Source organism: Lithobates pipiens, unplaced genomic scaffold (genome assembly GCF_037356315.1).
Source record: "Lithobates pipiens isolate NorthernLeopardFrog02 unplaced genomic scaffold, aLitPip1_a1.2 Scaffold_3, whole genome shotgun sequence".
Lineage (NCBI taxonomy): Eukaryota > Metazoa > Chordata > Amphibia > Anura > Ranidae > Lithobates > Lithobates pipiens.
The window spans coordinates 164,774,060-164,799,881 of record NW_027507790.1 but is presented as its reverse complement, the minus strand read 5'-3'; the positions used below and the strand labels follow the sequence as shown (position 1 = coordinate 164,799,881).

Genomic DNA, 25,822 nt, shown 5'->3' with positions numbered 1-25,822 from the left:
CCGCCACCTGCTCACTGAGAAACGAGCCACCGAACATTGCTGATAGCTCGGTTCACTCGCCTGCCCAAGGAGAGAGATGCTGCCTGTCAGTCAGCATCTATCTTGCTCTGCTCCTCCTCGTTCATTGGAGCGCTGAGCTGTGGAGGGGCAGGAAGCGTCCACCTCAGCGGCTTGCTGAGACTACCATCTGTCCAGGCAGCTGGCGGATCCAGACTTCCTAAGTCCGGATGTCACGCTGCCCGGACGAATTACAGTGACATCAGCGGAGAGTGGACTTCAGACCGCTCTCCATTGAAAATGGGTCATAGGAGTGCATAACAAATTGCACTCCTGTGACCCATAGGAGAAGCCCAGGCTGGACTTCTCCTTTAACTCTTCAAATGCATGCAATGGTATGCAAGTACTCAATATTATGGTGTGGAATTCCGAACACCACACACTAGTTAGAGGGCAGTTTAAATTTTTTGTTTGTTTATTTCAATGTGTTTGTGCACTGTATTTATATATAGAAAAAAAAAAAAAAAAAAACAGCTGGTGGGTGGTAGGTTGGCTGGGATTTGAACTCATAGCCTGAGTGTTTTGGAGACATCTGAGCAGACCATCAAGCCATTGTGCCAAGTACTCCGAGACCTGCATAATAGTGTAGTATGATTAAAGAATGAACATACCGTATTTTTCGGACCATAAGACGCACTTTTTTCCCCCAGAAATATGGGGGAAAAATGTGCCTGCGTCTTATGGTGCGAATATATACGCTTGGCACCGCCCCCTCCCCCCCGGAGCGCTCCGCGACTTCGGCCTTAGGAAAGGCCGCAGCTTCGGCCTAGCTCCGGAGCGGCGGCCATCTTGGTGCACCCGCCGTTTGCAACGTGATCGCTCCGTCAAATGACAGAGCAATCACTTGTAAACAAACCGCAATGGGAGGTACGCCCCATGAAAAAAAAAAAAAGCCCACTTCCGTGAGGTCACATATACATGTGCAGTTGGCACAAAGGGGTTAAAGTAGATGCTTCAGCATGTCAGACAGAAAATTAGCATTTCTTTTAAAAGTGGACATTCAGATTCTTACAAATGCACATTTCTTTCTGGTCCTTTTTAAGCCAGGATACATAAACAATCGAGTCAAAGAACATTTAAGTGTATAAGAAAGTACAGTATATAAGCATACAGGGTTGAAAAAAAAGTAATGTTCATTGGAAATTAAGAATGTATAAAATTAAAATTTTCAGTATAAGTGACACATACGAGTTGTCCTCAATTTTTCCAGGTATAGAATACACTCCATTTGAGCTATTCCATTACTTTTTTTTATCCAACCCTTCAAGCCAATATTAACAAAAAAGTAAAAGATTAATTTTATGGGGAGAAAAATAAATAAAAGTTACACGTCAAAAGACAACCCGCATCCGAATCTTTTGTCCATCAGATGTTATCAGCTACATTCCACAGTCTTGATCTAATTGACCTTATAGAAGGAGGTGATCAGTACCCTGCAGGGAAAAGGTCTTCCTGGCTAGCACCCAGCAAAAGAGCTGGCAGCATTTAAGATTACTGAAACAAGTTTTAAGTCCAATAGCAGATCCTAAAACTGCTATTACCAAAAAAAAGGGGTAGAAATCAACTTTAGCAAGGCTTTTGAGGGCATTGCACTAAGAGTTCCAGTCATGCTTTTTCTAAATCAGTCATGTCTATAAGACATCTGATACACACTTCATTAACTTCTACCAATTAAAGTGGAGGGCCACCCTACAAAAAACACATTAATATATATATATATATATATATATATATATATATATATATATATACATACATATATATACACACACACACACACACACACACACACATACATATATATATATATACACACATACATATATACACAGTGACTACAAGTAGTATTCAACCCCCTGCAAATTTAGCAGGTTTGATAAGATGCAAATAAGTTAGAGCCTTCAAACTTTAAACAAGAGCAGGATTTATTAACAGATGCATAAATCTTACAAACCAAAAAGTTATGTTGCTCAGTTAAATTTTTTTTTTTTTGTTTTTTTTTTTTGCTCAGTTAAATTTTAAACATAAAAGTGTGGGTCAATTATTATTCAACCCCAAGGTTTAATATTTTGTGGAATAACCCTTGTTTGCAATTACAGCTAATAATCGTCTTTTATAAGACCTGATCAGGCCGGCACAGGTCTCTGGAGTTATCTTGGCCCACTCCTCCATGCAGATCTTCTCCAAGTTATCTAGGTTCTTTGGGTGTCTCATGTGGACTTTAATCTTGAGCTCCTTCCACAAGTTTTCAATTGGGTTAAGGTCAGGAGACTGACTAGGCCACTGCAACACCTTGATTTTTTTCCCTCTTGAACCAGGCCTTGGTTTTCTTGGCTGTGTGCTTTGGGTCGTTGTCTTGTTGGAAGATGAAATGACGACCCATCTTAAGGTCCTTGATGGAGGAGCGGAGGTTCTTGGCCAAAATCTCCAGGTAGGCCGTGCTATCCATCTTCCCATGGATGCGGACCAGATGGCCAGGCCCCTTGGCTGAGAAGCAGCCCCACAGCATGATGCTGCCACCACCATGCTTGACTGTAGGGATGGTATTCTTTGGGTCGTATGCAGTGCCATCCAGTCTCCAAACGTCACGTGTGTGGTTAGCACCAAAGATCTCGATCTTGGTCTCATCAGACCAGAGAACCTTGAACCAGTCTGTCTCAGAGTCCTCCAAGTGATCATGAGCAAACTGTAGACGAGCCTTGACATGACGCTTTGAAAGTAAAGGTACCTTACGGGCTCGTCTGGAACGGAGACCATTGCGGTGGAGTACGTTACTTATGGTATTGACTGAAACCAATGTCCCCACTGCCATGAGATCTTCCCGGAGCTCCTTCCTTGTTGTCCTTGGGTTAGCCTTGAATCTTCGGACAAGCCTGGCCTCGGTACGGGAGGAAACTTTCAAAGGCTGTCCAGCCCGTGGAAGGCTAACAGTAGTTCCATAAGCCTTCCACTTCCGGATGATGCTCCCAACAGTGGAGACAGGTAGGCCCAACTCCTTGGAAAGGGTTTTGTACCCCTTGCCAGCCTTGTGACCCTCCACGATCTTGTCTCTGATGGCCTTGGAATGCTCCTTTGTCTTTCCCATGTTGACCATGTATGAGTGCTGTTCACAAGTTTGGGGAGGGTCTTAAATAGTCAGAAAAGGCTGGAAAAACAGATAATTAATCCAAACACGTGAAGCTCATTGTTCTTTGTGCCTGAACTACTTCTTAATACTTTAGGGGAACCAAACAGAATTCTGTTGAATTGAGGGGTTGAATAATAATTGACCCTCTGAATAAACTTTTCACTAGTTAAAAAAAAAATTAAACAAAGAAATAACATTCTTTTTTGCTGCAGTGCATTTCACACTTCCAGGCTGATCTACAGTCCAAATGTCACAATGCCAAGTTAATTCCGAATGTGTAAACCTGCAGGGGGTTGAATACTACTTGTAGGCACTGTGTATTATATATATATATATATATATATATATATATATATATATATATATATATATATATATATATATATATATATATATATATATATATATATATATATATATATATATATATATATATATATATATAAAAATATTTATAATATTATAGGGCTTATGGCGCTACCTATACCAGAATGACTAATCTATAATATAATACCCAGGTTATATTTCCCAGTGCTCGTGCAAGTGTATAAACAATGGAATTAGCTTACCCACACACAACGTTACCAGTCAGAATATGCACTGTACTATTGTAAAGGATATAGTAACCCAAAAAAGAAGAAAAGGAAGGGGAAGGAGGCTCAAATCAATATCTTATATGAAGACAGAATCGCTAACAAAAAGGCCCCTTTAATGCGAATGCGTGCTCACTTCCCACCTACCCCCTTTATGTATACCCCTCTGTGGTGCGCCCAAAATGTATTGTGCCTGATGCACAAGGAACTAGGAAGAGCTGTGAAGAAAATAGGACAGGGGAAACGCTGTACGCTGGGACTGCAGACCAGAATACAGGAAACACCTGCCCGCTGATCATCATTTGAAAAGGAGCGCCATCTGGGTATCAACTACACAGCAAGGAGGTGGAAGTATTCTATACAGGGCGTACACAGGCGGAGATACTACATGCCCGTAACCCCTTAGGGGGAGAGGAATCTGGTGAGTGGGGTCCCAAAGGGGCACGAGCACAGAAGTCACTGGATTTATGTGAACACAAAAGTCACCTTTGCTCCCCTTTTTTTGAGGCATCTGGAACTTCATGAGACATTTATTGAACTTTATATATACAGCTTTCACTAAGCACTTTTTGGGACATTACTGTTGTATATTTTAGCAAACTTTATAATCTTTGCACTTGATTATTGTGGATTGCTGTTTAGTATTGACAACCTAATACGGTTGTCTGTACGGTCTAAAATATTGTTGCAATTATCGTTTTTTTTCTGCACTGTAGCTTTTATATTTTCTAATGGCGTTGGATTCTATAGTATCTGTGAGATAAGGATCTGGAGTTTGTACTACATCAGATACAATAGAACATTCATGTGGATATTACCTAGATCCTTCCTGTAAGAAGGATACACTAAACACGTATAGTTATTGGTTTATTGGGATCTTCTATTTTCATTATTTTTTAACTTTTCACATTTCACCACTTATATTTGAAGAAATACTTATTTAGTTTACGCCCATTACCCACCTCGGGTACAATACATTTTGGGTGCACCACAGAGGGGTATACATAAAGGGGGTAGGTGGGAAGTGAGCATGCATTAGCATTAAAAGGGCCTTTTGTTAGGGATTCTGTCATCATATAAGATATTGATTTGAGCCTCCTTCCCCTTCCTTTTCTTTTTTGGGTTGCCATCTCCTTTACAATAGTACAGTGCATATATGACTGGCAACGTGGTGTGTGGATAAGCTAATTCCATTGTTTATACACTGGCAAGAGCACTGGGAAATATAACCTGGGTATTATATTATAGATAAATTAGTCATTCTGGTATAGGTAGCGCCATAAGCCCTATAATAACATTATAAATAGCTAAACAGCCATAGCTCCCTAACAGGGGCTGAGGGCTTAGAGGTTGGCAGCAACCCAAAAATATTCTGCTTCCTAAGCGCGGCTATTATATATTTTTTCTAAATAAATATGTTTTACTCACCAGAAAACCCTGTTGCTAGGCAGTCTGCCTAATTTGCCTCAAGGCTACACTGCCTATTTCCCTTAGTTAGGATGGCGGTGCCGGCTGCCCTATCCGGTGGGCAGATCGGCCTCGGGGCGGCCGACATCGTGTGCTCGCTGGACAGGTAAGTGTCCTCATTAAAAGTCAGCAGCTACAGTGTTTGTTTTTAATGGCTGGAACGCCCCTTTAACTGGGTTTTCTTTTTTTAGGAGAACAAAGAAAAATTGTAAAAACAAATAAAAGGGAAGCTATAGAGGTAAAAATTATTTAGGGTAGTCTTTCATATTTCAAAACTGTTAATATATATAATATTTCTAACTATATACCTGTGCAAAAAGACTTCACTTCTTTTTGTAAAACGAGAAATACCTAGGTGGACTACAATACACCACCCCTCAGAGATATTAATATCTATCTATCTATCTATCTATCTATCTATATATATATATATACACACACATATACATACACACACACACACACACACACACACACACACACACACACACCAATGTGACTAATCAGTACAGTACTATTCAATGTACCCCCCCCCCCCCTTTTCTTTCTTTAGGCATTTGCGCTTTAAATTAGTTTTTTCAGTGCAATATAGAAAAGTTCACAATTTAATTTTAAAAGCATTTGTGTAATCACTCCACGAAGTTTAAGAAAAAAAAAAAAAAAAAAAAAAAAGCGCTTGAGAATTAGTGCCATCTTCCACTCTCTATTAGGTGACCACGATCGCTCCCCTCTTGAACACCTCCCTCACCAAATTTCCATGAGCCCATAGCTAATAAGAGGGCCTTTTTGCACTCAGATATTTTTCCTCCATCCACTGGACTCTGCATTCACCAGGGGGTCCCAGCTCTGGATTATAAAACTTCTACCTCCTTCCATTACTCCTCAGGGCCAATCATATAAAAGAAACCAGGAAGGCAGCATCCAATAGTGTAATGCCGCTTGATTTAAGAGAGTGTTAAAAAACAAATAAAATCCACTTACTTGTATGGCACAAGGACTACTGGGTTCACTCCGCATGACAAAAGCATAAGTGATGCAAGAAGATTCGTCCAACACATTTTGACGGTCTGATGTTATCAGGGACGGTGTGGAAGATGCCACTAATGCCCTGTACACGCGGTCGGACATTCCGGCGACAAAATCCGTCGGAAAAAATCCCAAACTCGTCTTGCATACACACTGTTCCACAAATGACGGCTACAGGGCGGTTGTTGAACTCTGGGAGGACGTCATATGACGTCCTCCCAGAATTCCGCTCTCACGCGCCCCCCTGGGGCACACACTCGAAAGCATCCGTGACCGCCGGGTCCTGATCACGGTAAACGGCCGCTCATCGCGGCCGTTTACCACGTGATTGCTCCGTCAAATGACGGAGTGATCGCTTGTAAACAAACCGGCGTCATGTTAGGACGCCGGTTCCTCCATCGGTACAGCGGAGGGGGAAGACATCGGTGTCAGCAGCGCAGTGGGCTGCATCTGCAGTGCCCACATGGCTGCTCACCAAAATTTAACCCCTCGATTCCCTGCCAATACTCTGCAATGCCTGCCAATACTCTGCAATACCCTGCCATAAATTGCCATACCCGGAGATACCCAGCCATAGACATCCCCTCACGCTGCTTCTACCAACTCGCCAATACAATCAAAGCCAGAATCTTTTTTTTTATTTTTTTTTCAGGCTTCCCAGCTTAGAGGTGAGATGTGGAGTCTTATTGACCCCATATCTCACTGTAAAGAGGACCTGTCATGCCATATTCCTATTACAAGGGATGTTTACAGCATCAGCAGCACAGTGTCCTGGAAGAGGATGCCTGTGGGCTTCACATGCCCACAGGCAAGATGACAACCGTCATACCAAAAAAAAAAAAAAAATGACCAGTTACACTTACCGGTAACGGCTTTTCTAGGAAATCTTCCAGGACGGCACACCTGAGATGACTGGTTCACCTGACAGGAAACACAATCAACAACAAGTTTAAACGTTCCCACCCCTCCCTCAGACCCTCAGTTATGGTAAAGAAAAGCCCACACCGGTGTCAGAGGGAACATTCTGTGAGGAATAAATATACCACACCAATAAAACAAGGGTAGGGAAGTAGGCCTGCCGTCCTGGAAGATTTCCTAGAAAAGCCGTTACCGGTAAGTGTAACTGGTCATTTTCTCCAGTCATCTTCCAGGACGGCACACCTGAGACGATAAGCAAGAAGTTCAGGCCTACCTTTAGGGCGGGACAACCGCATGTAGGACCTTCCTGCCAAATGCCAAATCCTGAGGGGACAACAGCTCCACTCTGTAGTGCCTCAGAAATGTTCTATGGCTCGTCCATGTTGCTGCTTTGCAGATCTGGTCGATTGAGGCGCCTGCCCTTTCTGCCCAGGAGGTCGCCAGGGATCTGGTTGAATGCGCCTTAAGGCGGGTTGGCACTGGTTTACCTGCCTGCCTATAAGCAATAGATATGGTTTGTCTGACCCATCTAGCTATCGTTGCCTTAGAAGCTTGTAGACCCTTTCTCTTCCCTGAGAAGGTGATCAATAAGTGACTGGATCTCCTAAAGTCTCTCACTCTTTCCAAATAGACTAGGAGACAGCGCCTGACATCTAAGAAATGGAACCTTTCCTCTTCCTTATTCTTGGGATTCTGGCCAAAAGACGGGAGAATAATCTCCTGTGTTCTGTGAAATAGCAAAGCCACTTTTTGAGTGAGGATTACCCTATCCTCTAGGATACGCAAAAACGGCTCTTTAATCGAAAGGGCCTGTATATCACCCACCCTTCTGGCCGTAGTGATAGCCAGAAGGAAGGCCAACTTAAATGATAAAAGCCTAACAGAAATTTGAGCCACCGGCTCAAAAGGCCCCTTTGTTAGGGCATCTAATACCAGGGACAGGTCCCATGGAGGGCAACTGACCGACCTGACTGGAACTACGCTTTCCCTGGCCAACAAAAATCTTTTTATCAGTGGTTCTTGTCCTAGCCTCCTGTCAAAAAACACGGACAGGGCTGCCACCTGGACTTTGAGGGTGCTGACTGCCAAACCCTGGTCCACCCCCTCTTGAAGAAAGTCTAGGATGGTAGGTATCATCTGGAGAGCCCCCTCCTTAGACTGCAGCCAATGGGAGAAAACTTTCAAGACCTTTGCATAAATCTTTCTGGTGACGCCTTTCCTACTGAGGAGAAGAGTGTCCATCACTCTCTCTGAACAGCCCCTGTCACGGAGTATTTCCCTCTCAATAGCCAAGCTGTCAGAGAGAGACGTCCCGGGTCGGGGTGAAGGACTGGACCCTGACTGAGCAGGTCTCGTTGCACCGGCAGATGCAGCGGTGGAGCTACCGAGAGACTCTGAACGGTGGGAAACCAAACCCTCTTGGGCCACCAGGGTGCTATCAGCACCAGATCTGTCCCTGAGTAGGTTAACGTCTGTAGGACTCTGGGAAGGAGTACCAACGGGGGAAAGGCATAAGCCAGCCTGAAATCCCACACCTGTACAAGAGCGTCTATCCCTTCCGCTTCCTGATCCTTGTAAAGGGAGAAAAATCTGCGGACCTTCGCATTCCTCCGGGAAGCGAATAAATCTATTTCTGGCTTGCCAAAATGTCTGCAAACCAGGAAGAAGATTTCGTTGCTCAATCCCCATTCCCCTTGAAGGATGGGCTGTCTGCTTAGGAAATCTGTCTGCAGATTGAGTGAGCCTTTTATATGAATAGCTGACAGTGAAAGGACCCTCCTTTCTGCTTCCCCAAGGATTTGCTGTGCTAACTCCCTCAGTTTGCCAGACCTTGTCCCCCCTTGGTGGTTTAGGTATGCAACCGTGACCTGGTTGTCTGAGAGGACCTGAACCTCTCTGTCCTGCAGCTGCTGTTGGAAATACTCTAGGGCTTTGCCTACTGCCAGGAGTTCCTTGAAATTGAAAGATTCCCTGGCTTGGCTGCGGTTCCAGGACCCTTGGGTATATCGGTCTCCCAGATGAGCCCCCCCCCAAGCGCTGGTGTCCGTGGTCAAGACCAATGGGTTTACCTGGGACCAGGGGCGACCTTTCAACAAATTGTGTGGAGAGACAGAGAGACAGAGAGACAGAGAGACAGAGAGACAGAGAGAGAGAGACCTCCTCTGTGAGGGACACTCTCCTCTCCAATGTTTCTCTTTTTCCTCCCCATGAGGCAAGTAGGAAAATCTGAAGCTGCCGAGAATGGAGTTGTGCCCAGGTTACTGCCGGTATGCAGGCCGTCATGAGACCCAGCAGTCTCATTAGATATCTCGAAAGAGCCTCTCTGAAAAGGGTGACAACCGCATTCTGGACCTTCACTACCTTCTCTGTTGGTAAGAATACCCTCTGTGCCTGCGAGTTTAACAGGTAGCCTAGGTATAGTTTGGACTGAGATGGTGTCAGTGAGGACTTCTGCCGACTGACCATCCAACCCAAGGTCTCCAGAGTCTCTAACACGATGTCTCTGTCTATCCACACTGTAGATCAGCAAGTCGTCCAGGTAGGGTATTAACCCTATCCCCTGCAGGTGTAGGTATGCTACGACTTCGGCCATCACCTTTGTGAATACCCTTGGGCTTGCCGCCAGCCCAAAGGGAAGAGCTCTGAACTGCCAGTGTTGTACCTTCTGCTGTATGCAAACCGCAAAGCGTAGGTACTTCTGGTGTTCGGGAGCAATGGGTACGTGTAGATATGCGTCTTTCAGGTCCAGAGTGACCATAAAAACTCCTGCCTGAAGATGTTTTCTTACTGAGTAAATACTCTCCATCCCGAACCTCTTGTGAGGTAAGTAACGGTTGAGTCCTCTCAAATTTATTATTTTTTATTTTTTTGCTACATCAGCGAATTTATCGGCGAGGCTCCAATCAACTTAGCGTTCATTTAGTTTTCCTCGTCTTCACATCATTGTAGCCCATCTTTTTATATTAGCATTACAAACAATAGTCTTTATTCAATCATAAAAAAAGAAGAGCCCATCTATTCCATACTATCCCCAATAGTTGGACCAAACAACTATCTCGCTTCATCTTTAAATTATTTTACCCCCTCCCCACACCCCTCCCCTCTTTTATTTCCTATGCGGGGAAAAGAAAAAACCAAAAGAAATGACAAAAATCAAACCGCCTCCCATTATCCCTTTATATTCTGACCTGCTCTGCGTAGCTCCAAGTTTTTTTAAACTTTTTCCACTTCTGCTAGTTATCTATCGACAGGTCCTTATCGTCATATCTGTCCCTACGTCTGACCATTTGGTAGGTTTCTTCTACAGCATCAATCCATTCCCAGATTGGTGGGCTTTCCTCTTTTTGCTAGTTCTTAGGTATCAATCTTTTTGCTGCATTTAAAAGATGCGGGACTAATGACTCTTGATACTTTTTTATTTCTCCTTTGGTGCCATGGAATAAAACAATCCACGGATCCTCCGGAATTATGATATTAGTAATTTCTTTTACATAATATAAGATCTTTTTCCAATAAGTATTAATTTTTGGACAACTCCACCACAAATGAGTCATCGTCCCTGCCACTTTACACCCTCGCCAGCAATCCCCTGACCTGCTCGGCTGGAATTTATGGATTTTATCTGGTGTAGCGTACCATCTTGAAATACATTTATAGTTCATTTCTGCAGTAAAGCTATCCGCTGCCGATCTATGAGTAAGTTAAAAAAAAATTCCCTGTGTACCTTTATCACATTGTGAACCTAGTTCCCTTTCCCATTTTTGTATATAAGGCGGGCTCTCTAGCCCTTCCCCCTCGGTCAGGAGCCCATACAGCCTAGAGACAATCCTCTTTGGGTTGTCAGTTAAACACAGCCTCTCCAAAGGAGAAAGCTTGCTTTCCGTTCTCAGTGGCTGCGGTAGGCTCCCCACAAAGTGGGCCATCTGGAGATATCTCCACTCATCTATTTTTCCTATTTCTCCTTTGTGTTTTAACTCATGCAGTGACCTCATCCTCCCGTTTTTTATAATATCTTTTACCTGTACCTTCCCCTTTTTTAACCAACTTCCACTATTAATTTTTAACCCCGGTGGGAAATATTCGTTCTCCGTTAACTCAATAAGTGGCAAGTTATACTGACCATTCAATTTCTTGTATACCCCATTCCAAACTTTGAGTGCATTTAGTGTCAAAACATTTGTATTCACATCAAGTGTCCTATACTTTGGTGGATTCCACACTATCTTATTCAACTGTGCCTTACTAAAAGTGTTCTCTACATCTATCCATCTTTTCTCCTTATTATTTTCCCTAACCCACTCCACTACTCTTGACAGCACAATTGCTTTATAGTATTTCTGAATGTCTGGTACCGCTAATCCCCTTTTCCTTACTTCGTTTTAATGTAGTAAAGGGTACTCTCGGTTTCTTATTATTCCAGATGAACCCCATTAATAAGAAGGATTTCATCTTAGTAAGATAGTACTTTGGGACTGCTAAGGGGATCATCTGTAATTTATATAAAATTTTTGGCACAATATACATCTTCAGTGCGCTAATACGTCCCATCCAGGTTAATGATCCATTAGCTAGTCTTTTACTTTCTTTCTTGACTTCATCTAATAAGATAATATAGTTTAATTTATACATTTTCTCTATAGAGGTCGCTAATTTTATTCCAAGATAGTTCAGTTCCTTGCGCCAAGGAAACTCGAACTGTTTTTGAAGCTTCTCTTTATCCAATTTACCAATATTTAAATTCAAAATTTCTGATTTTGCTTGATTAATTTTAAAATTCGAGAGTTGGCCATATTGTACTATTACTTCCATTAATTTGGACATGGAGACACCGGGGTTGCTAATGTAAAATAAAATATCATCTGCGAAAGCAGCCAATTTATGTTCTTCCTTTCCTATTTTGATTCCTCTAATCTGTGGATCATTGCGGATCGTGGCAAGCAGTGGTTCCAGGGACAACACAAACAAAATGAGTGATAGAGGGCATCCCTGCCTCGTTCCGTTTTTCAACTCTAAAGGTAAGGACAACCTACCATTGACCTTGACCCTAGCGGTCGGATGGCTATATAATGTCCTGATCCTCTTAACCATTTTGGGGCCTACCCCCATCATTCCCAACGTCTGAAGCATAAAGTCCCAGCCAACTCTGTCGAAAGCCTTCTGGGCATCGCTCGACAAGAGTAGGCTGGGGCCCCGCCCCCCATTTACCTGGGACAGAAGGAGCACCGTTCTCACCCCATTATCCTTTCCTTCCCGTCCTGGTATAAAACCCACCTGGTCTGGGTGTATCAATGTGCCCATCAAGGCCTTCATTCTTCCCGCCAACACCTTAGCAAAAAGCTTTGTATCGGCGTTGAGCAATGATATAGGCCTATAGTTAGGGCACCTTGTCTCATCCTTCCCCCTCCTTCCGGATTATAGTTATAGAGGCAGAAACGGCATCTTTGCTCATCTCATAATCCATACCCAGTCCATTCATATAACTACATAAGTACGGAATTAATATTTTCTTATATTTTTTATAATAATATACCGTAACCCCATCCGGGCCTGGGCTTTTCCCCGTAGCTGATTCCATAAGTGCCTTATTTAATTCCTCCTCTGTTATGGGTCTATCCAATTTTCCTTATCTGATTCCGTAATTTTTGTTAGCTGGGCCTTTTCCAGGAACTCTGCTCTTTGTGCTTCCTTATCCTCCCCCACCAGTCCCTCCAGCTGCTCTACTGAGTATACTTTCTCATAATAGTTTTTAAATATTTCCGCTATCTCGGTTGATCTGAAAACCATTTCTCCCTTTCCTGATTGAATCTTTTCTATAAAATTCCTAGACTTTTCCTTTTGTAGCTTTCTTGCTAGGCATTTGGTAGGTTTATTCCCCCCATAATACCTTTCCCTGGTTCTCTGACTGAGGGTTTTTTGAGTTTCCTGTTCCATTAAAGTTTTCAATTCATCCAGTTTGGATATTAATTTTTTGGAGGATCGTTTTATCTTGATTCCCATTTTGTTTATGTTGTTTTTCGACAATATGGATTTCCTCCATTATGGTTCCTATTTTTACTAATCTCTCTTTTTTCTTCCTAGCTCCCTGAGATATCAGGATCCCCCTAATATAAACTTTGTGGGCCTCCCATAAATTTTGCCTAGATATATCCTCCGTATTATTTATAGCAAAGTATTGTTCTAATTCTTTCTCAATCTCTTTTCCTACCTCCTCATCTTGGAGTAAACCCTCATTCAGACGCCATGAGAAAGGTATCCTTTCCTCTCCCCTTACTACCATCTTCATTCCCACCGGGGCATGGTCAGATAAAGTAGTTATCTCAATCCTGGTCTCCACGATCCTTTCTAAAATTCTATGTTCAACATATATATAATCAATCCGGGAGTACGTCCCATGCACAGGGGAGTAAAACGTATAATCTTTCTCATTTTGGTGCTGTACTCGTCATGCATCCACTAACTGGGATGCATGTAGTTTTTGTTTAGTTCTTTTAAGTTGAATCCTACTAGTCCCCTGTGCACAGGACGTACCATCCAATCCCGGTTCCATACTGAAATTTAGATCTCCCATCAGAATTACCGGGCCTTCCTTAAAATCCCTCAACTTACTAAGAAAATTAACCAAATATTTTGCAGAATCGCGATTGGGTGCATATAAATTAGCTAAGGTACACTCCATTTCTCCCAGTTTCCCCTTTAAGAAAAAGTACCTTCCCTCAGGATCAACTAGTCTATCCTCCAACTTAAACTGCACCTTCCCTGCAAACCCTATAGCCACTCCCCTACTCCTATTTGTTATAGCATCTCCATAGTAACATACTGGGAAGTCTTTGGAATATAATTTAGTATTCGCTTCATGGGAAAAGTGGGTTTCCTGTAAACTGATCACATCTGCTTTATAATATTCAAGCTCTTTTAAAATCTTATACCTCTTACTAGGCGTGTTCAGCCCTTTGACGTTATACGTCATAAAATTTATAACCGACATCTAATGTCCCCTTTTTGGTCCTGTCGCTTCCCCTTTCTCCTTCTAAACCTCAATTTACTTTCTTCCCCCGCATAGGTTTCTCCCCTCTCCCCCCCTCCCAACTCCCCCTCCCCCCACCTCCCCCCATCCACGGCCCACAATCGGCCTTTAACTCGCTGATGGTTCTATACAACTTCACCATCATTGAGTCTCCTCTCCAGGGTAAACCCGCACAAGTGCTCCGTCCCCCCTCCCGGCCCCCAACATATGGGGGGGCCGGGAGGGGGGACAGAAGCCCACCGACTCTCCCACTCTCCACCCCATCCTCCCCCCCTAATACCCCATCCCCCCCATCTCCCCATCCCGGAAGATCTGGCACCCGCAAGTCCAATTTTTTACAAAAATCCTCTAGTTCCTCCGGGAATCTCAATCTCGCTGACACACCGTCCCCAGAACCAATTAGACATGCGGGGAAACCCCAGTAATATCTAATATTTTTCTTCTTCATCTCTTCCAACAATGGTTTTAATAATCTTCTCCTGGTCAACGTCTCAGGGGCCAAATCCGTGAATATTTGTAGTTCTGTGTCCATATATAGGGGAACCGCCCCTCTCCTCAACTTCACCCCAATATCTTCTTTGTCCTTATAAAACCTAAATCTCACGATAATATCCCGGGGCCTACTCGCACCGCTAATTTCTCCATTGACCGATCCGATGTACTCTCTCAATTGCTGGAAATTCCTCCTTTTCTTTCTCCAAGAATGGGCCAAATATTATTTTAAATGATTTTGTTTAAGTCTTCCCCTCTAGATTCTGGTACTGATCGAATTCGCATATTTTTCCGTCTATTACGATTTTCTTGGTCTTCTAATCTATATAATAATCCCCTCTGATTTTGCTGGGAAAGTTTAACCATTTCTTTCAACTTTGTGACCTCCTGGGCCTGGTTCTCTAATCTTTCCTCCGTCGCCTCTACTCTTGTTAACAGATGACCCAAGTCGACCCGTAGCAGATTAATATCTGCTTTAATAGACTTTTCCATTAGTGTGAGCATTTCCATCAAATCGCCTTTTGTTGGCAATTGGTCCTCCGTTCTTCCTTCCTCTAATTTACTTATTTCCGTATCACTACCATTTCCTAATTCTTCTAAGGACTGATCTGGGGTCTCCCCGGGTTTATCTTCCCATCCCTTTCTCCTCACTGTCTTGGGGTGTTGGTGTCTGGTTCCTTCCTGGTCTCTGGGACTCAAGCCTTGTGTCATGAACTGTCTTATTGAACTGTCGTTCCCTCTATCCTTTGGGGTTTTCAGGGGGCCCGCCTTTGTTTTACTTGTAGATTTACTCATTGTAACTTCCTTTCCTTTTCTTATTCGCTTCCCCAGTTTCCTCTACTAATGGGCACCTATCCCCTTCTTAGACCAAGGGGGCCTTTTCCTTACTTCTACTTTTCCCCCCAGAGTATAGCCTTTCACAACTTATGTATTGTTACGCTCAGTGTCTCCCATACAGGGGCCTCCTTTATATTACGGTACTACTTTTCCAGCGGGGGTTTTTTATATATATTTTTTTAGAATATTAATGGAACACTATCCGGGTTCTTCCAATTTCCCCCTCTAATCTCCTATTGCTGGGCCACCGAGTTTGTTTGCATGCCAGACAGTCCACTTGTAGATTCACCTTCTATAATACTTGAACTTTTGGGTGTTTAGGCATTTATTTCCTGATTCTTTGATTAGACGTCCAGACAGAGTTATTTTTATGTATTGACTCATGTAGGGTTATTGGGTATCCAATTCTTTAGAGAACCCTTAAACTTATAGTCAACTCTTTAAGGATACAAATTCCTTTCCTCTGCCCTTTATTCCATGCCTTCTACAGGAGGATCCAGGACAATGGGCTTAGTTGCAGACCTTTAATATTTTATCGGGTTACTAGCACAAACCTTCCGCTAGACCTCTTTTGAATTCTCCTGTTTTTCAGAGCGGTTCTCCCTAAATCCCCTATTCCTCCTACTCCTCAAACCACGTACCATTTAATAGGGTTTTATGTGTACCATATATACTCTCAATCCTCCTAGTAGGGGGTAAGATTGCCACTAAGCGATTCCGCCATTTGACTTGTAAATGTCGCATAGTATTCTTCCACATTCATATATTCAAGTATTTTTCATATTTTCCAAGCAATTGTACACATAGGGGAAAAAGAAAAAAGAGAAAGAACCTATACACCTCGCACTTCTCCTTTAAGGGGGCTGCTCCACTCAGTTTCCTTCACAGGTTTAAAGATGTCAGAAAAGTCTTACCAATCCTTCCAATTTTCAGAAATAGTCCCCAGCTTTCACCCAGCGGGTCTCTCAGGTCCCCTTAGTTTTGCTCATACCTTATTATTCCGCTCTTCAATCCAGGAGAAGATCTTATCATATCCAGGTCTTGCTTCCCTCTCTTGTCCCTTGATCTTCTAGACGAGCTTTGACTCGGCATCTATTGCATACAGGCAGATAGAAAGAGAAGGGGGGGAGGGCATACGAGCCAGCAGCCGCCTCACCGCTCCGGAGAACAACCGATCTTTTTTCCTCTCCCGGGTCGCAGAGTCAGCCCCTGCGTCTCATCCGACGGTGCTGGTAGTGGTTTCCTCTCACGCTCCGATGCCGCCAGACCCTCGTGGTCCCTCGCTCACGGGCTTCCGCAAGCACATGCCGGCTCCTCCCCCCTGGTCAGAGGTCACGTCGTCAGCTCGTCATGACGCCCAGCTCAACTGGGCCTCTCTTAGGCCCGGTCCAAAAATAAATTCAGCTCAAATTTATTATTAACCGAAATTTGCCTGAGGGTTTTGGAACCACAAATACGTGTGAGTAAAAACCCTGGGCTAACTGACTGGCTGGTACTGAAGCAATAACCCCTTGCTCTGCCAGCTCCTTTAAATTTCTCAGTAACCCCTCTGCCTTGGCTGGGTCCCTGGGAGGAAAGGTAAATCAGAAATTTCTGTGGGGGAAGATTTGAAATTCCAGTCTGTACCCCTCTTCTAAGAGATTTAAAATATATGGACTCTGCGTAATCCTTTCCCACTGGGGAAGGAAGTCGCCGAGTCTTGCGCCTACCTTTATGGTGGCGTCATTTGCCTTCTTTCTGAGAGGCTCCGGAACTGGAGAAAAGAATTGCACTTTTTTCTTTTCCTTTTCCAAGGTTCCACTTCTTCCTCTGTTAAACTTTCCCTTTATGATGAGTCTTTGAGTGGGGGCCACGAAAAAATCTCTTACCCCTTTCCCTCTTGGGCCTCACAGGGAACTTCTTTCCCTTTTCAGTAGACCGGGACAAAACCTGATCTAGGCCTGACCCAAACAGCAGGGAACCCTCAAAGGGAATGCCGCATAAGTGAGACTTGGAAGTGAAATCTCCATCCCAGGTCTTTACCCATAGGGCCCTCCTGGCGGAGTTTAAAAGTGCTGCTGCCTTAGCTGTGGTCCTAACAGTCTCCACCGCTGCATCTGCCACATATGCTACCGCTCGACTGATTACCTCCAGCGAGTCTACAATTTCTTTAGTCTCCTTACCCCGGGAGACTTGATCCATCAATCTGCCAAGCCAGGTGTCTGCATTTCTGGCTACACAGGCGGAAGCTAGGGCCGGCGCCATCGCCGCCGCATACGCCTCCCAGGCCCTTTTGAGTAATGTCTCAGACTTTCTATCCATCTGATCCTGGATGTGTCCAGAATCTTCGAAGGATAAATCAGACCTCTTAGACACCTGTGCTAGGGCTGCATCCAAACGAGGAGTTTTAAAAAATTTCTCCTCCTCCTCATCCTTAAAAGGGACACCTTCTCTTCCAAGCTTTCAGTTTGAGGAGCTTACGTTCAGGTTCCTTCCATTCTCTGAGGACTATATCCTTCAGAGACTGGTGGATGGGAAAGGTTCTGGCCTGCAACCTTCCTAGGCCCCTATACACCTTGTCCTGTGCTGAAACCTGAGCAGAGGGGACCTGGATATCTTCTGAGGTGTAAATGGCCTTTAATAGGCCTTCCATGTCCTCAGTCGAGAACAAAAGTCCCCCAGGCTTAGCCTCCCCCTGGCTATCCTGGTCTGAATCTTCCTCCCCAGTACTAAAATCTGGGACCTGACCTTCCTCCACCTCAGACAACAGGGAGACCTGGCCCTGGGAACTTTCCGTATAGGATGTGGAAAAATTCTCTTGTGAATGAGGAGTCTCTCTCCCAGAAGGACCCTCATCCTGACTCTTCACTAGAGTAGTTCGGAAACATTGAAGGGTGGCTAACATCTCTTGACTGTAAAGCCCTACATTTTTTCACAACCTGGGCGGTCTCCTTGCCTGCGAGCTTAAAGATACATCTATCGCAGAAAGGCTTGCTGTGGTCTTGTGCTAATTTAGAATTACAATAACCACAATGCCTGGACTTTGAAGTAGCCTTTCCTTTATACCTACAGGCTGACCCCTGGGCAGAGCCTTCAGTCCCTGGAAATAGTAAAAAAATAGGCAATTAGCTACTCATGTCCTAAAAGGGCCAAGGGGGGTCTGCCTCAGAGTACCCTGCCCCTAAAACACAGCTGGATCACCCACCCCCTGTGGCGACCTCAATGGCTGTCTGCTCAGACGGACCTTCCACTTCCATGGCGATTTAGCTACCCTGCAGGATCGCTGGATCAGGTGTAGTCTTGAGCGTTCCCCTGTTTGCCTTGGAGATGCTGCAATGCACAAAGCGCTTCACCGGAATGTAGCCTGGGTGCTTTCCCCTGCACCCTCTGTGTTTAAATAAACCGCTGATTGGCGCCGTCTTTGGGAGGTCCGTCACCCGGAAATGACGTACGGCCCCTCCGGTGGACTTCCGGTCTTGCGCCGTGATGCTGGAACGCACGCCGGTGCGTCCAGACAACACTGTACCAACGAGGTCTCAATCCGGAAACTCGATGCCCGGAAGGGACACGTCCGAACTTCCGGACATGCGCCGTAGTGCTGGAACGCACGCCATCCGCGTTCAGCACTGCCTGGAAGGATGCAGCTCACCTCACTCCACCAACAAACAACGTTCAAGGTAGGCACACAGCATAAATGGGGAGCAGCACAATTAGGACAACTCCCCTGTCCCATGTGGCTGAGAACAAGGCTCTCCTAAAGAGACCTTGAGTGAGGACTATTCCCCCCAGGTGCCCCTGGGGGTTACAAGAGACTATCGCAGACCCTGTCTGCTGAGTCCCAGGGAAAATAATCCTCTTTACAGAAAAACGAGGTCCCAGACCCCTCAGCAAAAAAAAAAAAAAAAAAAAAAAAGGAGAAACTTGGTTTCGCTGCCATCCTGTGGGAAACACAATCAAGAACTGAGGGTCTGAGGGAGGGGTGGGAACGTTTAAACTTGTTGTTGATTGCGTTTCCTGTCAGGTGGACCAGTCATCTCAGGTGTGCCGTCCTGGAAGATGACTGGAGAAAAAATTAACTTCTTTTGTGTTGGGAAAAAGGACAGCTGACTTCACTTGAAAAGGAACATGTGAGTTACATATTTAAATAGATAAATCTTTGTCATTATGCCAAAAAAAAAAAAAAAAAAAAAAAAAAAAAACCTTGGAGACAGTGGAACAAAAAAAACAAACAGACAAGAAAACAAAACAAAAAAATAAATTTTAAAAAAAAGGGAATAGCTGAGCCCTTCAGCAACATAATAAAACCTACATAAAACCACTCAATAATATTCCTTATTAACCCAAATAGAACCATATAAAAAAAAAAACAAAAAAAAAAAAAAACACACAAACATTCAGCCCACATGAAATTTTATTACTTTCAATAGATTGTACTTACTGTAAACTACAGAACAATGGAGGACAGAGAAATGTTACAGCAAAAGCACATATTTAGTACAGATCAGGGATCTTCAAAGTATGGCCCTCCAGCTGTTGCGAAAATACACATCCAATGAGGCATTGTAAAACTCTGAGATTCATAGACATGACTGGGCATGATGGGAATTGTAGTTGCTGAACAACTGGAGGGCCGTAGTTTGATGACCCCTAGTACAGATTTTATGTCTCAATATATACACACTACAAATCCTACCCAAGTGCTGTGCAAACTGTTGGTGCTATATAAATCCTGTATAATAATTCATAAACTATTTGGATCTGAAGTGTATTAAGATTGATCATTCCTTTCTCTAAATGAAGTCGTTTCATTATGAAAAAGGTGACTCTTCCATCGCCTCCATACATGAGCAAAATTGTGAAATGGTAAAAATCTAAAATTTAAAAAGTGTCTTACCCAGTTTTATTTTTGTCCAGAAGATTGGGTACCATAGCTCGGAGATAAGCACATGTGCAAATCAGCAGTAGAATCACTGTCAATAAGCTCTGGAAGTTAAAAATGGCAGACTGGCAAAAAAAAAAAAAAAAAAAATATATATAAAATACATGGTTAGTAAATTTAAACCCAGGTAGGTTGATTTGACATTGCCAACTTTGAGAGGCCATAAATTCTAACATGATAAGTTGGCCTATACGAGAGAATAATACATATGAAAATAAGACAACATTCTAGCAACTTTTTCATTTTTGAACAGTGTAGGGAAAAGTTACTGTACAACCCCTAATTTTCTGCCCTAGAAACACAACAGGAAGTGAAAATGTCTGAGGGGAAATTCCCCCGCTCCCCATCACCAGAACAGACGTTTCCCAAGGGAAGATTTCCCCTTCACCTCCTACTCTGGTGACAACTATACAATTCAGGCTTTCATATTAGTAAAATGTAAAACATTTATCCCAAAAGGATAAAACTATCTGCTGTAACTACTTAAAAAGTGTTAACTGGAGTTTGGCTTCAGTTTGTTCAGTGAATGCTAGTCGACCCAACACGCCCTTCTCCCCAGACTGACATTGCTGCTGTCCAAAAGGTGCCCCCGTGTTCCTTCATCCACAATGGGGGCAGCCTAGTATAGGTGGTGCGTTAGTGACCAGTTCACCAGGTTAAAACAGAGGGAAAAGAGCCTAGAACAGTGATGGCGAACCTTGGCACCCCAGATGTTTTATAACTACATTTCCCATGATGCTCTGGCACTCTTCAGTGTAGCGGAGCATCATGGGAAATGTAGTTCCAAAACATCTAGAGTGCCAAGGTTCGCCATCACTGGCCTAGAATAAGAAAACAAAATGTGGCTACCACATCCAACGATTGGCAAGCTGCAATACACACACATTTTTGGTTTAGGGTTTAATACCGCTTCAAGGTGACAAACATCACCATATATAAAAAACACCCATGATACTTTGAACAGGAGGGGAGTTGGTGAAGCACTAGAAACTTCACAGGGTTGGTACCCCTTCCCTACTGTTTAAAGCGGTATTAAAGCCTGCTTTGTGGGTTTTAGCTACAGGTAAGCCTATAAAAGTCTTACCTGTAGGTAAAATGAATATCTCCTAAACATGCACAATGTCAGCCCTCTCAGTGGTTCAGCAGTCAATTTTCCACCTAGAAATTAAGAAATGTCGGACAGGAGGCTTCAAATAGGTTAGTCAGAAACTGCCTGAAATTCAGTGCCTGGGCCAATCACAGATCACTAGTGATCACATCTCGATACATTTTAACACAATCCACATAATGCAAAAAATCCTTAAATTAAAAAAAAAAAAAAAAATCCACATAAAGCAGTACTTTGCGTTACAACCACCATGTCTCTTAATGAAAAAGTGCTCAAAGTTTGCTGCAGTTCGTGCTCCATCACTGTGTGAACAAGATGGACTCTTACGAGCAATACACACACACACACACACACACACACACACACACACACACACACACACACACACACTACAATTAATAATAAAATTATATACACACACACACACACACACTTTTTTTATAGTGCACTATATAATAATTTTTTTTGGACACAATAGCTGCATTATTTACATTTAAGTAAACTTGGCCAACAGGAGAAGTTCCCGTTATCACAGCTAGAATGCGTTTTTACTAGAGAGTTAGTAAAATACTCCTATGATGGAAATTCTGTAACTGCCTGAATCAAAGTCATATGGGTTAATAAACGGGTCGCAAAAAAATTACGATCACATGTGATTTTCTAGGCAATGCAAAAGGGGAAAAAAAAATGCACATGACTTTTCTTCTTATGAAACATACAGAGGTCAGAGTGACAGAAAGACATAGAAGCATAATGATTATCCATGGGCAGACTAGTTGCAATTGCTCTCTTGTTGGAATACCTCGCTGGTCAGATTGATGGACTCTAGGGGAAGCAGATCACTTTCATTTTGACTTTGTTTGACCTCACTTATACCTCACTGGAAGCTCGAAATTGAATTTAACCATTTGATATGCTCTAAAGACAAAACATTAACATTGCTTTAGGCACCAGTTGGAAAGCTGTCAATGCAATGGATACCAGAGTCTGGCTATCAGAACCATCTCTCCCAAGTCTAACCTTGTGTCTTATCTGATCAAGGAGAAAAGAGACTTCTGGCTTCCATCTTTGTGTCTCAATGTCTCTTTCAACACAAAGAGCAAAAAGAATGACTCTACTCTGGATGTTATCAATGAATATTCTGACCTTCCCCTCTACATATAAAATTTACATGTTAAAGGATGTGCAAAGGAAAGCCATGGTCTCCTTAACACATGTCCTGAAGAGTAATGAAACAAGGAGTGTGGAAGCCCTTTCTGACACCCCCCGCCCTATGCTATGGACAAATGTAATACCTTATATTGCAGCCAGAGGAAATTGGCAGTGATCTAAACCCTTTACTACACATACATGCTTAATGGTAAAGAGTAGGGTACTGTATTATCACATGTTCTGAGTTACTGCAGTGTTTAAAGTTAGTGCAGACTTTTTTTTTTCGATGCAAATCTTCACTTTTATGTTACCCTTTCCTTAAAGGAGTTGTAAAGGCAGAATTTTTTTTTTTTTTAGAATGCATTAAGATAAAAAGCCTTCTGTGTGCAGCAGCACCCCCCCCCCCCCCCAGTACTTACCCCTGAGCCCCTTCCCTGTCCAGTGATGTCCATCTGGGACTCCCCCCCCCCCCCCAATTGGCGGAGACACAGCAGTGGAGCCATTGGCTCCCACGGCTGTCAAAGTCACTTAGTCAATCAGGAGAGATGGATACACAGAGCTGCAGCTCAGCTTCCCCCATAACAAGCTGATTGCTGTGGGGGCACTCGACAGGAGGGAGGGGCCAGGAGCAGCGACAAAGGAGCCAAGAAGAGGAGGATCTGGGATGCTCTGTGCAAAACCCATGCACAGAGGAGGCAAGCATAGCATGTTTATTTTTTTGAAATAACAAACTTTTACAAATCACTTTGACCACTCAATACTGGCCACTTTCACCCAGTTCTGCTGTCACACTTTGACAAGTGCGTGGTCATGCAACTCTACCCACATTTTTTATAATTTTCTTCCCACAAATAGAGCTTTCTTTTGGTGGCATTTATTCGCCGCTAGGATTTTTTATTTTTGCAAAAAACAACAAAAAAAACAAAGAAGCAAATAAAAAAAAGTTTCTTGGTTTCTGTCCAAAAAAATTGCAAATAAGTAATTTTTCTCCTTCACTGATAAGTCTGCACTGATATGCAGCACTGATGGGCACTGATTGGCACAGTTTGGCTTCACCGATAGGCACAGGTTAGCATCACAGATGGGCACTGTAATCAGGGCACTGTCAGCGTAAGGTGAGGAGAGCTGATCAACGGCATTTCCTTGTTTATAGGACACAGCTGATCACATGGATAAAGAGCCGCTCTCTGCGCTGTGTCCCTGCGCTGCGCACCCTCCGCGGCGAGACTGGGTGATGTCATAGGATGCTGGCCCAGAACAAGAGAGCATCCCCCCTGCCATCATTTGTCTATACGGTGGGTGGATAACCACTTGCCAACCAGCCACCGTCATACCGCGGTAGATCGGCTCTAGTTCGCAAATCGTTATAGGTGTACGTCACTTTGTGCAATAGATGGATACAGTGGGTGCGTCTGCGGCGCCAGTGCGCGTGGCCACAATGTCTGCTGACCACCCGCAATCGCTCCACAGAGCCAGAATGGGGATCTGTCAATGTAAAGAAACAGATCCCCATTCTGTCAGGGGAGTAGAGAGACATCGTCTGTTCCTAGTGATTAGGAACAGTGATCCCTCTGTACTCCCTGTCAGTCCCCTCCTCCCACAGTTAGGAACCGATCCTAGGGAACATTTAACCCGTTGATCGTCCCCTAGTGTTAACCCCTCCCCTGCCAGTGTCGTTTATTCAGTAAAAATGTCCCGCTAAAAAATAAAAAGAGAAAGTGATCACCGCCATTACTAGTAAATAAAAATGCCATAAATCTATCCCCTATTTTGCAGGTGCTCCAACTTTTGCGCAAACCAAATATATGCTTCTACATATTTTTTGGTAAAAGAAAATCGCTATAATACATAATGGCCTAAACTGATGAAGAAATGGGTTTACTTATTTTTGGATAATTATTATAGCAAAAAATATAGTTTTTTTCAAAATTGAAGGTCTTTTTTTTTTGTTTATAGTGCAAAAGGAGGCAATCAAACACCACCAAAAGAAATCTTAATTTGTGGGAAAATAAGGACATACATTTTGTTTGGTTACAACGCCGCATAACGGTGCGGTGTCGCAAAAAATGGCCCGGTGAGATGGAGAGAGAGAGATGGAGGGAGGGAGAGAGAGATGGAGGGAGGGAGAGAGAGATGGAGGGAGGGAGAGAGAGATGGAGGGAGGGAGAGAGAGATGGAGGGAGGGAGAGAGAGATGGAGGGAGGGAGAGAGAGATGGAGGGAGGGAGAGAGAGAGAGAGATGGAATAGTCTATGTAGAGGTAATCCAATGAGGAGGGAGTTGCAGTAGTTGAGGCGAGAGATAACCAGGGAGTGAAATAGGAGCTTTGTGGTGTCATTGCTTGAAAAGGGGCGTATTTTGGAGATGTTGCATAGGTTGAGCCGATGACTTTTAGAAAAAGACTTACCTATTCAGGGATCCAGTGCTGCCCTCACCTGGGATAGTGCTGGGTCCCAGGTGCCAGCATATTTACCAAGAGAAGCCAGATGGCTTTCCACTGTGCATGCGGGAGTCGTGCTGTGTTTTGTGAATGAACCTGCAGCTTTCTGGGAACTGTGATGTGAGAGCCGATCGCCTAGGTGGTCAGAGCACAAATGGGAGCAGGTACCTGCTAAAACTAGGATAAAGTTCTGCTTTAATTTTGTTATTGAATTAAATGCAGATATTAAAAAGGAGTTGTAAAGGCAGAAGGTTTTTACCTTAAAGAGGGAGTTCACCTAAATTTTTTTTTTTTTATTATTATTAAAAGCCAGCAGCTACAAATATTGCAGCTGCTGACTTTTAATAAATGGACGCTCACCTTTCCTGGAGTCCAGCGATGTCGGCAGCCAAAGCCAAGCAATCTCTCGGCTGCTGCCAGCACCATTCTCGGTGAGGTAAAAGCTACCGTTTTCACAGCCCCGGTCTTCAGCTCAGCATTTTTATGGCCTGACCCCCTTTGGCCTGGCAAACCAGCAGAAGTTTAAAGTGTGTTTTGAGAGCTTGAGGTGATGAGAAATATGCCAATTTCAGAAAGGCTGGGCAGCCTAACTTAAATTAACTTTTTTTTTTTTTCCTTCCTTACAAAAAAAAAAAAAAAAAAAAAAAAAAAAAAGGAAAAAAGT

General features: G+C 43.5%; 1 protein-coding gene across 2 annotated transcripts in view; it reads right to left on the bottom strand.

Moving 5' to 3' along the window:
* The window catches only part of TMEM167A (transmembrane protein 167A), a 52,601-nt gene that overhangs the window by 13,341 nt on the left and 13,438 nt on the right, over window positions 1–25,822 (bottom strand). For both annotated transcript variants that reach the window (XM_077462446.1, XM_077462447.1), the window contains exon 2: window positions 20,415–20,524. In XM_077462446.1, the coding sequence (XP_077318572.1) occupies window positions 20,415–20,524 (110 nt within the window). The remainder of the gene's footprint in view (window positions 1–20,414; window positions 20,525–25,822) is intronic.